The 13024-nt window shown below is 38.4% G+C and overlaps 1 protein-coding gene across 6 annotated transcripts in view; it reads right to left on the bottom strand.

The window, feature by feature from the left end:
• The window catches only part of FAM13A (family with sequence similarity 13 member A), a 329503-nt gene that overhangs the window by 103526 nt on the left and 212953 nt on the right, over positions 1 to 13024 (bottom strand). For 4 of the 6 annotated variants that reach the window (XM_025385809.1, XM_025385811.1, XM_025385810.1 and 1 more), the window contains exon 1: positions 333 to 718. The exons of the other annotated variants lie outside the window; for them this stretch is intronic. In XM_025385809.1, the coding sequence (XP_025241594.1) occupies positions 333 to 361 (29 nt within the window). In that variant the 5' untranslated portion in view covers positions 362 to 718. Of the gene's footprint in view, positions 1 to 332; positions 719 to 13024 lie in introns of those variants that run through there. 6 annotated transcript variants of the gene reach the window in all.

The raw sequence follows: 13024 nt of genomic DNA, 5'->3' as shown, positions 1-13024 counted from the left end.
AGCTGATTCAGTTTTTATCATAAACTCACTCACTATACTTCTCAGTCTATGTTTTTCTCCAGATTGCAAAGGTATTTTCTTACATTCATTTCCATTCAGAGAATATAACTAAATACAAAAATCAAGTGAAAAAGATAAATTGGGCAAAATGTCAGTAAAAGAGCAGTATAATATTTAATTTTTTCTGTTCTTAGGGAGGAACCATATGTACAATGGACTCTACACAGTTTGCAGCATGTTACTAAAAGATGCCAAGTACTGGCAAAGTTATATGGCTTGATACCACTCAAAAAATACATAGCAGAATAAAATAAAATAGGAATGAATACTACCTTTGCAGAGGCATGATTTCACAAGCCATTCTCGTATGTAAATTTGCAAGGGAATCTCACAACTGTCTCTTCCACGGCAAGTTTGGTCGTCTGTACAGTGAACGTCTTCTTACAGTGGCTAAGCTGGCTTGGGGGCATGAGGCTGCACCGCACGGCTGGAGAAACAACTTGCTCTGCAGTTGGCCAGTCTGCTGCTGCTCTCAGCCGCCAAACTTCTTCAGGCAATGCTATTTTATCGGCTGCTTCTCTACATTTACACTGCAGTCCACTTTGACCTTTTGTTCCAGGGAAGCAGCTGAACCACCCGGCCAATCAGAGGAGCAGCTGCTGCAGCACTAAAGGCGCTCCTCCTCCTCCCCCGCACCCTACTCCTTCTGCTCTTCAATGGTCCCTCCTCCTCCTTTTCCTCCTCCTCCTCCTGCTCCTCTCCTCCTGCTCCTGCTCCTCAGTGGGCTTGCCTAGTTCTGGTAACTTGAAACTTTCCTCTGAGCAGTTCCACAGACAAGATTTTCAGTCTGGGGCAAGCAACCAATAAGTGCAGCAAGAGCCAAGAGTCCTGTACTTCTCAACACTACAGAGACTGCCAGCAAGGATTCCATTTGTCAAGGAAAGACACTGGCCACGAAACTAAAGTTTCTGTAGCAGAAGGCAAGAGTTATGTTGCGTCCCCTTTCTTCCTTAAAACAAAACAAAAACACTAGCCTTGAAAGGCGTGAGACTTTTCTAGAAGGAAAGCATGCCTCTAGACCCTTGCCCTACCCACATGTATTTCCTGCTGATGTTTGTTTACACTGCGGTGGTTACTAGTCGCTGGTGACATCACCCAGGGCACGTAGTTCCACTTCTGGGGAGGATACGTGCCCTAAGTCTCTGCCCAAGTTCTTAAGGGATCAGAATCCACCCTCATGAAAATTGTTTCAGCTTATTATTTCTGCATTTTAGTCTTATAAAACGGAATGTGTTTGCACAGTCATTTTTCTCCGTGAACATCAGCAGCATTTTGGGGAGGTTGCTTTTTACTTATTTATTTTTTAATAGGTAACACAAAATCAGTTTTTCCATAAAGTCTTCTAAATGTCTGTTAATTATTACCTTCCCGTTATAATTTCTTCTTTGATGTGGAATACCAGGGTGTTATTTTTAGGAACATAATTCCTAACTCATAGATTTTATACATTGTAAGAAAAATAGCAGAAATATATTTACATGAGATTTTTTTTCACATCATGAGTTGTAAAAAATTACCACATAGTCCAGACCATCACTTCCAGTATTAGAAGGAACATGACATTCCGAAACAGTCAGGGCTTGTAGGCACGAGGTATCCCCTTCCTCTGTAGCTTTTCCCCACTTTTATATAGACCACTCATAACTCTGAATTTAGAACACAAGGTCCTATTTATTATGAGGCATCTGCTTTTCTTTGCTATACCTGCTAATAAAAACATTTTCATTGTCTGACTAAATAATCTGTGTTTATGAAAATAGATTTGCCATCCTAAAACTATCTTCATATATAATGATAAACTATCAGTAACTAAAATCAGCTTTTTAAAACAAAAGGAGTTGATTTAACCCCAAACTTATTTAAATTGAAATTGTCTATACTTTTTTGATTCTAGATTTACAAATTCTAATTTGATTTTCTAGTAACACAACTTAGTTCTGTATATTTGCATACCTTTTCATTTAAAAAGATGACTTTAACTCTTGCTCAACACTTTATTTATTAATTTATTATTTATTTATTTTTGAGATGGAGTCTCGCTCTGTCACCCAGGCTAGAGTGCTGTGGCACAATCTCTGCTCACTGCAACCTCCGCCTCCTAAGCTCAAGCGATTCTCCTGCCTCAGCCTCCCGAGTAGCTGGAATTACAGGCGCCTGCCACCATGCCTGGTTAATTTTTGTGTTTTTAATAGAGATGGGGTTTCACAATGTTGGCCAGGTTGGTCTTGAACTCCTGACCTCAGGTGATCCGCCCACCTCGGCCTTCTAAAGTGCTGGGATTACAGGTGTAAGCTTAACACTTTAAATAGCTGCTTGAGGTAGAAAATCACAATTATATATCATAAGATCTATTTTATTGATGAGTAAACTTGGTACTAGAAAATAACTTGTTCATATTTACATGGAAAGGTAGTGGCAGAACAGAAACTGGATTGGAGATTTCTCCTGTCTATTCTGTGTGAATTTTTTCTTTTCTTTTTTTTTTTTTTGAGACAGAGTCTTGCTCTGTCGCCCAGGCTGGAGTACAGTGGCATGATCTTGGCTCACTGCAACCTCTGCCTCCTAGGTTCAAATAATTCTCCTGTCTTAGCCTTCTGAGTAGGTGGGATTACAGGTGCTTGCCACCATGCCCTGCTAATTTTTGTATTTTTAGTAGAGAAGGGGTTTCACCATGTTGGTCAGGCTGGTCTCGAACTCCTGACCTCGAATGATCCACCTGCCTCAGCCCCAAAGTGCTGAGATTACAGGCGTGAGCCACCGCGCCTTGCACTAATGTTTTAAATATCTTATAAGATACAAATATTTTCAGAAATAGTTAACATTCAAGTGACAGAAATATTATTTTGTCCTTTCTGAATTTTATGAACACATTAATACTACCTGGCTAAAATAGACATAAAAGCTCGATAATAAAGAACCCAGCATTAAAAAAAAAATGTTAAGTTGAACTACAATTTACACTCAATGCATTCAAAATACATTAAACTGAATTGCAATTTACATTCAATATTAGATTTCACATATATTTCCTAATACATTAAGTTGCCCTATCAACATTCCTCTAACATGCCATATTACATAAAATGTCAATTTTTTTTTAAAAAAGTAATTAATGCTATAACTCTGTAACTACATGTTTTTTCAAGTCTCCATCATTTATAACAATTCCTCTTTTTTGTGTTTTTTAAAATCTATTTTGGGGGCATTATTTGATAATCATTTATGAATCTGTACCTGATCGCAGCCCCTTCTCTCTACCCCAGCCACTGCCAGAGTTCTGGATCACTTAAACACCTTTCTTATTTCTATTTCTAACATCCTCTTGTCAGTGCATAGTCAGGGAGTGGGAGTGCCATTCATGACCTCTGTCATTTCTAATTTTTCAAACACGGTATTTCAACTGCATTTCCCTGGCTACATTTCCCTTTCACGGAGCCCCTTAATGTGCATCCCTCTTAACCTCCAACACTTCTCCCTCTCCCATTCCTCTGCCTTTTCACTTCGCTCTCTGTTCAGCTCCAATTGTTTTGTGATATCCACAGAGGATAGCCTGCAATCAAACCAACTGGCATGTAGGTTTAAAAAAAAAAAAAAAAGCACATTCCTGACCCTCCTGAGCTTCCTTTTTTCTTTCTCTCTCTCTCTCTCTCTTTCTTTCTTTCTTTCTTGAGATGGAGTCTCGCTCTGCCGCCCAGGCCAGAGTGCAGTGGCGCAATCTCCGCTCACTGCAAGCTTCGCTTCCCAGGTTCACGCTCTTCTCCTGCCTCAGCCTCCTGAGTAGCTGGGACTACAGGCACCCACCACCATGCTCGGCTAATTTTTTGTATTTTTAGTAAAGACGGGGTTTCACTGTGTTAGCCAGGATGGTCTCGATCTCCTGACCTCGTGATCCGCCCACCTCGGCCTCCCAAAGTGCTGGGATTACAGGCGTGAGCCACCGCACCTGGCCTAGTTATTTCTAAAATGGATTCCCTAGCATCTCCCACTTCTTCCCCCTTTATAAGTCCTGCCTGCTGGGCTGTCTATTGCCAGAGTGCTAAAGATTACAAAGAAAAGTCTCATAACTTGGTAACTAGTTATACTAAAAATTCATAATGCTTAACCTTAGTTTGAACCACAATACTGTGTTGCAACCTTTTTTATTATCTTTGACTGTTCACTGCATCCCCACAGCAACTGCTTCAAATCTTCTCCAGTGCCACAAACCAGAACCTCTCTCACTCACTAATTATTTCACCTGCCAATTGACTGAGAAAGTCATGATCATCAAACATAAGCGAGTGCCTTTGGTCTTCTCTGCTCCACCTACCACCCCTGTTCCCATTCCAACACACATCTTGCCTCATTCTTTTTGACTTCCTCTTGGTTTAGGAGAAAGGGTCCTCACATATAGGACTCAAGCCTCTTATCTGTGTATTGGATCTCATCATTTTCTCCTTCCTCTGGAAGCAGCCTGGTCTCTCTCCTACATCTTAAATCCGCCCCTCGCTACTCGCTTCTCCTCCCTTATGACAGGCAACCAAGTGAATGGTATTAGAAAGTGCTTCTCAGCAGTCCTACCTTCTGGTACTGCAGAGCTATTTTCCTCTTCCTTCCCACTTACAGACTTCCACCAAGTCTATCTCTGCTGCCTCCACTTCCTCATAAATTACTTGTTCCTCCATCCCATGCCAATGGATTTTGACCTTTACCACTTTTCCAAAACTGCTTTTAAGGCCATCAAGGGTCTTTTGACCACTAAATCCAAATGTCTTTTCTTAGATCCTCTCCTACTCTTGACTTTTTGGAAACACTCACCTTCAGTTTTCTGAAAGTCTTTGGTTCTCTGTGATCTTTTCTGGGAATTCACCAAACCTTCCTGATCAACATTCGCTTTTTATTTCATCTGTCTTTCCCCCTTGTTTAGCTCTGCCTCCAAGACTAACACCATTCAATACATGCATTCAATAAGTTGGGTGCTGGAATTACACCTCTGGGGACTGGATCCTGACTTCACCTCTGACAGGCAGTGCAAACTTGGCAGGTTGTTTAAAAGTTCTGAGGCTGCTCTAAGGAATAATTGAGACCATGCATGTACAATACATAGAATAGTGCCTGGCAAATAATTAAGTGCTCAGTAATTATTAGTATTGTCAACCCAGTCAAACATTCAAGACTTCATATTATCTGATCTCCAAATTTCAAATTTCTCTTCCTCCTGGTCCTTCTTGATAATGATGTTCTTATTCCCTTTGTGAATCAGATTCAAACCATGAGTCATCTTTACTTCTCCCTCCTCTCCTACCTTCAACCAGTCTATTGATTGCCCCGTCATGTTTCTATAATCAATCTGTCTAGGTTATCTGTACTCTTAGAATAACACAATAAAATGTGTGCCACCATAGCACACATTTCACTATTAGTCAATTTCCCACCATGCTTGTGATCTGGTAATTCATTCTTGTACTCAAAAACTTCAATAGCTCCCAACTACCTCCTACATGAACCCCAATCCTTTTAATATGATGATTAGAACACTCCACCTATTAACCCCAATTTGCCTCTCTGATTCAGCTGCTTAAACCTCCCCTGAGGAAACAACTCCAGACATGCCTGGGTCACTATTTTCAAATCTGCCCTGAACTTTTCTATCCTAAATATTTGTTCATGCTGTTCCCTCTGTCTGGAATATTTTCCCATTTCATTCCCTTCAGGAAAAATCCTACCTGTACTTTAGGTCTAGGCTAATTGAAAGAAATCTTCTTTTGTTTGTTTGTTTTTGAGACAGGGTCTCTCTCTGTTGTCCAGGCTGGAGTGTAATGGCAGGCACCATCACAGCTCACTGTAGCCTTTACCTCCTGGGCTCAAGTGTGCCTCCCACCTCAGCTTCCTGAGTAGCTGAGATCACAGGTGTGTGCCAAAATGCCTGGCTAATTTATTTTTTTGTAGAGATGGGGTTCTTACTATGTTGCCCTGGCTGGTCTTGAGCTCCTGGGCTCAAGCAGTCCTCTCACCTTGGCCTCTCAAAGTGTTGGGATTACAGGTGTGAACTACTATGTCTGGCCAAAGAAATCTCTTGACCTTTTAAAGTCATGTAGCCCTTTGTATCGATGATATTTATCTTTTTTCCCTGCACAGTTTTATTATTATTTGAATCTACTGTATATATTATCTTCCTTTTGGAATGCAAGTTTTCCACAACAGGAACTATATCTTTCCTGCAGCCCTGACACAGAACACTCAATAAGTGCAGAATGAATTAATGAATACATCAATTACTCTTCTATAGATTCTGAAGTATAGCTCCGTTTATTAGATTTAAACTTATCAAGCAATATTCTACCCACTTTTTAACATTTTCCACTGTAGAGCTACACATAAGATAAACTAGATGCCACATGTAAGTTCAAATGAAAAATAACACTAACAAATAACTGGCTTAAGGAATAAACTACCTGGGTTATACACTGATGTGCAATCACAGATGTGCTAAAAGTAAGATTCTATCCAAAACTTCTGAAATCTTTTAATCATTCTACATTATCCAGTTTCTCCCAGGTTGTCAATTTCCTTTTCCACATTTTAGCTGGCTTGCAGATTTCTAATTTTCTTACATAACTTCTTCAGCAGATTCCAAGTGTTTGGCAAAATCTGCATTTGCTCTTGTCCTATCAAGAGCAACAAAAACCACGTGGCTGTGTTTCTTTTAATTTCAACATCAACTGAAAACAACCAAAGAACCAAGCACATTTCTTGGCCACAGTAATGTATTTTCAGATATTGTTTTAAAATCAGATAGGTTTATTTCCTAACATATAATGATATATTAAAATAACTTATTTCTTACAAGTTTGATAAGAAGGTACTTCTAGCCTGAGCAACATAGTGAGATCTCATCCCTACAAAAAAGAAAATTAGCAAGGTATAGTGGTGTGTGCCTGTGGTCTCAGCTGCTTGGGAGGCTGAGGTGGGAGGATCGCTTCAGCCCAGCAAATTGAAGCTGCAGTGAGCCATGACTGCACCAGTGCACTCCAGCCTAGGTGACAGAGTGAGTCTCAGGCAAGAGTTCTTCCTCATATTCTTGTCAATCTTTGTAAAACACACTAAGGAGCAATGCACTCCAAAAGATGCATGGTATTTATAAATGGTAAGGACTAAATCTAACATGAGTTATTTAGAATCATGAAGCCAAGACTTTTAGTGCACATATAATTTAGATATTCTGGTGGTGTTATACAAGATCCTCAGTAAACTAGTTTTCCAGCAAACTGTGTTAAAACACTAGTGGATTTCGGGGCTTACAGGACAATATCATCGTCATTATCAACAACAGCGAAATGTCAATAAAAAAGGGAGAAGAAGCTGGAGGAGTGCGTGTAGGTAAAGCAACAAGTATTTATTGTGAATTTATGCTGTGCTCATTTTAACAGATATGGAAATGAAGAAGTCAATTAATGTGAATGCTCAGCTAGTAAGTGGCCGACATGGAGCCAGTATCTAAATGCCAGTGTCCATACCTTTTCCACCATTCAATAGCCCCTCAAGATAATAAAGTATTATCCTTACTTACTGATATACATATTATTAGTTGGATATGGGAAATAAAGAATCCTTTCTTCTCACCTGAGGTTTATATTTAGGGGTGTGTGTGTGTGTGTGTGTGTGTGTGTGTATGTATATATTCAATAATGGCTGCACAGTCTTACATAATGGCTGTCTGAACACTGACGCATACACTGGACCATAACAAACTTCTGCTACTGAGTGGCAGGAGCCAGTTGAAGTGGAGCAAGGACGTGGTACGGGTGGGGTGTTAGAGGAAAGAGGAAGGTGCAAAGAAAAAACAGATGGAAAATCAAGTTTTAAATTGTATTCTTGATTGTATTCCTCTTTTAAAAACTAATATATGGAAATAACAGGTGGTTTGTGAGTTGTTTTATGTAAGCAAGCTCAAGTATTTCTTAAGAAATCATTACAAAACCATATAAAAAGCTTGTTTTAGAAAGCAAACAATGATACTCAAACAAGCTGAGGCTAACAGGAATAATGGATTTCTAGTTAGGTACTACTATTTTGTTGAGTAACAGTGAAATAAATATGCTTGCATTACTGAAGGCCAAAATAAAAACAGTAAAATCATCGTAATTTAATATGTTTCCTCATTTATTTATTAGATTTATCCAGTCTATATAAGATTGCAGAAGAAAAATATCCCATAGAGATAGAAATTATATCACTGTTTTTCCAAAGACACCCCTCTTTAATTCTGATGATGTATCTTGCTTTTAAAATTGATACGGGCTTATTTCATTAAACTCTATCTGAGTAGGCTTGCTGGACTCCCAAATGGCTCACAGTGTTCATTGATTTGGATTCTAAAATCTTGTCAAGCTGTCAGTGAAGATGGAGGGAAGAGCTACTAAGAGAGGTGGGGTTTAAAGGCCTCCATAGCTGGAAGTGCTGATTCAGGGTTCCTTTCTTCACCAACTAACTGGCTCCAACATTTCAAACACAGAAAATAAGATTCAAAACATTCCCCAGAAGGATTAAGTACTGATTTCAAATCAAAAGACAAGCATTTATTCATGGTACATGAAGTAGCAAAGTTGTACAGAAATTCATGTGGATGCTTTTTTTTTTTTTAAGTGAATTTCTTGTAAGAACTGAGGGACTATAATTCTCCATAAAAAGTGGTTAAAAATAAAATTTTCGAGACAACTTATGTAATTGTTCCTCAACTTTCTGGGACAGGGAAAAATCCACAGTTTTGCCAGATGGACTCTCAGTTAGTGATTATTGCCAATAAATAAGTGCTTCAAGCACATTTTCCTGGAATGGGACTCTCTGGGCATGACTTTCTCCAAATCTCCCGTGGGAATCCGGATAATAGTGTTTCTGTTCTCATAAACTAAGTCATGTCCCACACAACAGCTGCTACCACACCTGAGATCAGCTGCCTTAAATTGTCCCCGTGAACTTTCACCTTGTTAAATGATATTTCCTGACAGCGGAGAAGCAGGTTTTAGCAGGGCTTCCTCAGAGAAATGTCAAAATTGTTTAGTGTGATATGGTAACCGACTGGCTGATTCTATGTGCATAAAACATAAAATAAACTCTTCATATTCCTGAGACATGAAATACCAAACACAAGCATAAAAATCTCTTAATGTCAATATAATGGCTGGTAAAATTAATTTGCTTTAACACCAAGTGAAGTGTTTTTATTTGAATTGACCCTGCAAATAAATTAGTGAAAATATATTTAAAATAAAAACAAGGGGAAGTAAAAATTATTTGTGTTATCAAGAATAAGTCCAGGAATACAGCTAACAAGGGAAATGAAGGACCTCTTCAAGGAGAAGTACAAACCACTGCTCAAAGAAATCAGAGAGGACACAAACAAATGGAAAAACATTTCATGCTCATGGATAGGAAGAATCAGTATCATGAAAATGGCCACGCTGCCCAAAGTAATTTATAGATTCAATACTCTTCTCATTAAACTACCACTGACATTCTTCACAGAATTAGAAAATCTTTTTAAAATTCATATGGGAGCAAAAAAGAGCCCAAATAGCCAAAACAATCTCAAGCAAAAAGAACAAAGCTGGAAGTATCATGCTACCTGACTTTAAACTACACTACAAGGCTACAGTGACCAAAACAGCATGGTACTAGTACACAAACAGACACATACACCAATGGAACAGAATAGAGAACTCAGAAATAAGACTGCACACCTAAAACCATCTGATCCTCAATAAACCTGACAAAAGCAAGCAATGGGGAAAGGATTCCCAATTTAATAAATGGTGCTGGGAGAACTGGTTAGCCATATGCAGAAAACTGAAACTGGACCCCTTCCTTATACCGTTTACAAAAATTAACTCAAGATGGATTAAATATTTAAATGTAAAACCAAAAACTATAAAAACCCTAGAAGAAAATCTTGGCAATACCATTTAGGACATAGGCACGGGCAAAGATTTCATGACGAAAACACCAAAAGCAATTGCAACAAAAGCAAAAATTGACAAATGGGATACAATTAAACTAAAGAGCTTCTATGCAGCAAAAGAAACTATCATCAGAGTGAACAGACAACCTACAGAATAGGAGAATATTTTTTGCAATCTATCCATCTGACAAAGGTCTAATATCAAGTCTATGGGAACTTAAACAAATTTACAAGAAAAAAGCAACCCCATTAAAAAGTGGGCAAAGAGCATGAACAGACACTACTCAAAAGAAGATGTTTATGTGGCCAATAAACACGAAAAAAAGCTCAACATCACTGATCATTAGAGAAATGCAAATCAAAACCACAATGAGATACCACCTCATGCCAGTCAGAATAGTGATTATTAAAAAGTCAAGAAACAACAGAGGCTGGCAAGGTTAAGGAGAAAAAGGAACACTTTTACACTGTTGGTGGAAATGTAAACTAGTTAAACCATTGTGAAAGACAGTATAGTGATTCCTCAAAGATCTACAACAGAAATATCATTTGACCCAGCAATCCCACTACTGGGTATATACACCCCAAAATATAAATAATTCTTTTATAAAGATACATGCACATGTATGTTCACCACAGCACTATTCACAATAGCAAAGACATGGAATGAACCCAAATGCCTGTCAGTGATAGACTGGATAAAGAAAATGTGGTATATATACACCATGGAATGCCATGCAGTCATAAAAAGGAACAAGATCATGTGCTTTTTAGGGACATGGATGGAGCTGGGAGCCATTTTCCACAGAAAACTAATGCAGAAACAGAAAATCAAATACCAAATATTCTCAGGTATAAGTGGGAGCTGAACGAAGACAACACATGGACACTGGGAGCAGAACAACATACACTGGGGCCTGTTGGAGGAAGGGAGAGCATCAGGAAAAATAGCTAATGCATGCGGGGCTTAATACATAGGTGATGGGTTGACAGGTGCAGCAAACAGCCATGGCACACGTTTACCTATGTAAACCTGCACACCCTGCACATGTACCCGGAACTTAAAAAACAAAGAAAAGTAATGAATAGCACCTTGGTGAGTTAAAGGCTTCTGCCTTATTTTGTTCATTAAACATTTTCTTTTGAAAAATCAGAGTATTTAAAAAAGAATAGATCCTATTTAAAAAATTACAGTATTAGTCCTTAAAGTGTCAAACTCCGACTGCATTTAGATGACCTGATTAAAACAAAAACAAAAACAAAATGAAACAAAATATCTAAAAATTCCACTTAAAAGTCCAAGACTGAACATGGTGGCTCACGCCTGTAATCCCAGCACTGTAGGAGGCTGAGGCAGGCAGATCACCTGAGGTCAGGAGTTCAAGACTAGCTTGGTCAACATGGTGAAACCCCATCTCTACTAAAAATACAAAAACTAGCCAGGCGTGGTGGTGGGTGCCTATAATCCCAGCTACTCGAAAGGATGAGGGAGGAGAATCGCTTGAACTTGGGAAGCAGAATTTGCAGTGAGCTGAGATCACGCCACTGCACTCCAGCCTGGGTGATAGAGTGAGACTCTGTCTTAAAAAAAAAATCCAATTTATTTATTTTATTAATTTAATTTAATTTTACGAGACAGAGTCTCACTCTGTCACCCAGGGCTCCATCTCCCAGACTCAATCAATTTTCCCACCTCGGGCTCCCAAGTAGCTGGCTCTACAGGTGCACACCACCACGCCTGGCTATTGTTTTATTTTATTTTATTTTTTTCTGTAGAGATAAGGTCTCACTGTGTTACCTAAGTTGGTCTCAAACTCCTTCACTCAAGTGATCCTCCTGCCTCAGCCTCCCAAAGTGCTGAGATTATAGACGTGAGCCACCATGCCTAGCAAAAAAAAATCCATTTAAATTCAGAAAATTAGACTCAGTGCATCAAATAATTGTTTATATGTTTATATTATCTTTTCTTAGTGTCATTCATGTATAGAGCATTATTAGAATTTGAAGCCAAACATCTTTTTTTCCTCATCGAATTCTGGTGAGGACATATATAAGCAGAAAAAAGAAAATTATGAATAAATTAGGAAATAAGTTAGACATAAATTAATGAAGCAAGCCAATAAAACTAATGAATCCCCAAAGAGGCAGTGAAATTAATTCACTATTTATATAAAGAAAACGCACTGTAGTAAGCATATCACTATGCATATCAAAACATCATGTTTTACACTCCAAATATATACAATAAAAGTACTAAGTAGAAGAAAATTCATTAAAAACAAATGATAATTCCACAATAATTCTCCAAAATACTACTTTAAGAAGACAACTTTAAAACAAATCAATCCAATTTTGAAACTTTAAAAACAGTCCAGTGAAATAATTTTAACAACTGTAAATACTTCTGGAAATAATATCATGCTAGACTTCAAATCACTGTTTATAAAACAAATAGTACAGAATTTGGCCGAACCAAGTGATACCTGAATGAATACTTTGTTAATAAAAGTTTAAATGAGATACTATTATCTTTCTCTTCCTTCCCTGTCCATTAGTCTATTACCACCACTGTTCTCTTCCATTCCCCTTCATCCTCCCTTTCCTGCATTTAAATTTGTATTAACCTCTGCATTATAGCTTCTTTTTTTTTCTAGTAAATTTTACTTATTTTGGTCTTGTTCACCTTAAATTCAGATTGTACAGAATGGATTTCCCCAAATACTGCTTTAATCATGTCACAAAGCTTTGATTGCTTTTCAAAGCTTACAATGTAAAATCTAAATTCCACACATGCTCAGCAGGCCTGGTATTCTCCTCCTCTACAGACACATACATGGACTGGGGGCCCAGCTGAATGACCCACTCTGCCCCCTATTATGCCCTGCTTTCCCATCACTAGTTTTTGTTCAGGTCTTTCTCCTAGCCTAGAATATCCTCCCTAGCTCATACCTATCCATCAAAACAAAACTCATCCTTTCTCAGCTTCTCACACACTGCCTATTCTGATTTCTCCATTCAGAGGATTTT

Source organism: Theropithecus gelada, chromosome 5 (assembly GCF_003255815.1).
Source record: "Theropithecus gelada isolate Dixy chromosome 5, Tgel_1.0, whole genome shotgun sequence".
In the NCBI taxonomy this organism is placed as follows: domain Eukaryota; kingdom Metazoa; phylum Chordata; class Mammalia; order Primates; family Cercopithecidae; genus Theropithecus; species Theropithecus gelada.
The sequence above is the reverse complement of the archived record's forward strand: the minus strand, read 5'-3'. Positions and strand labels throughout refer to the sequence as shown.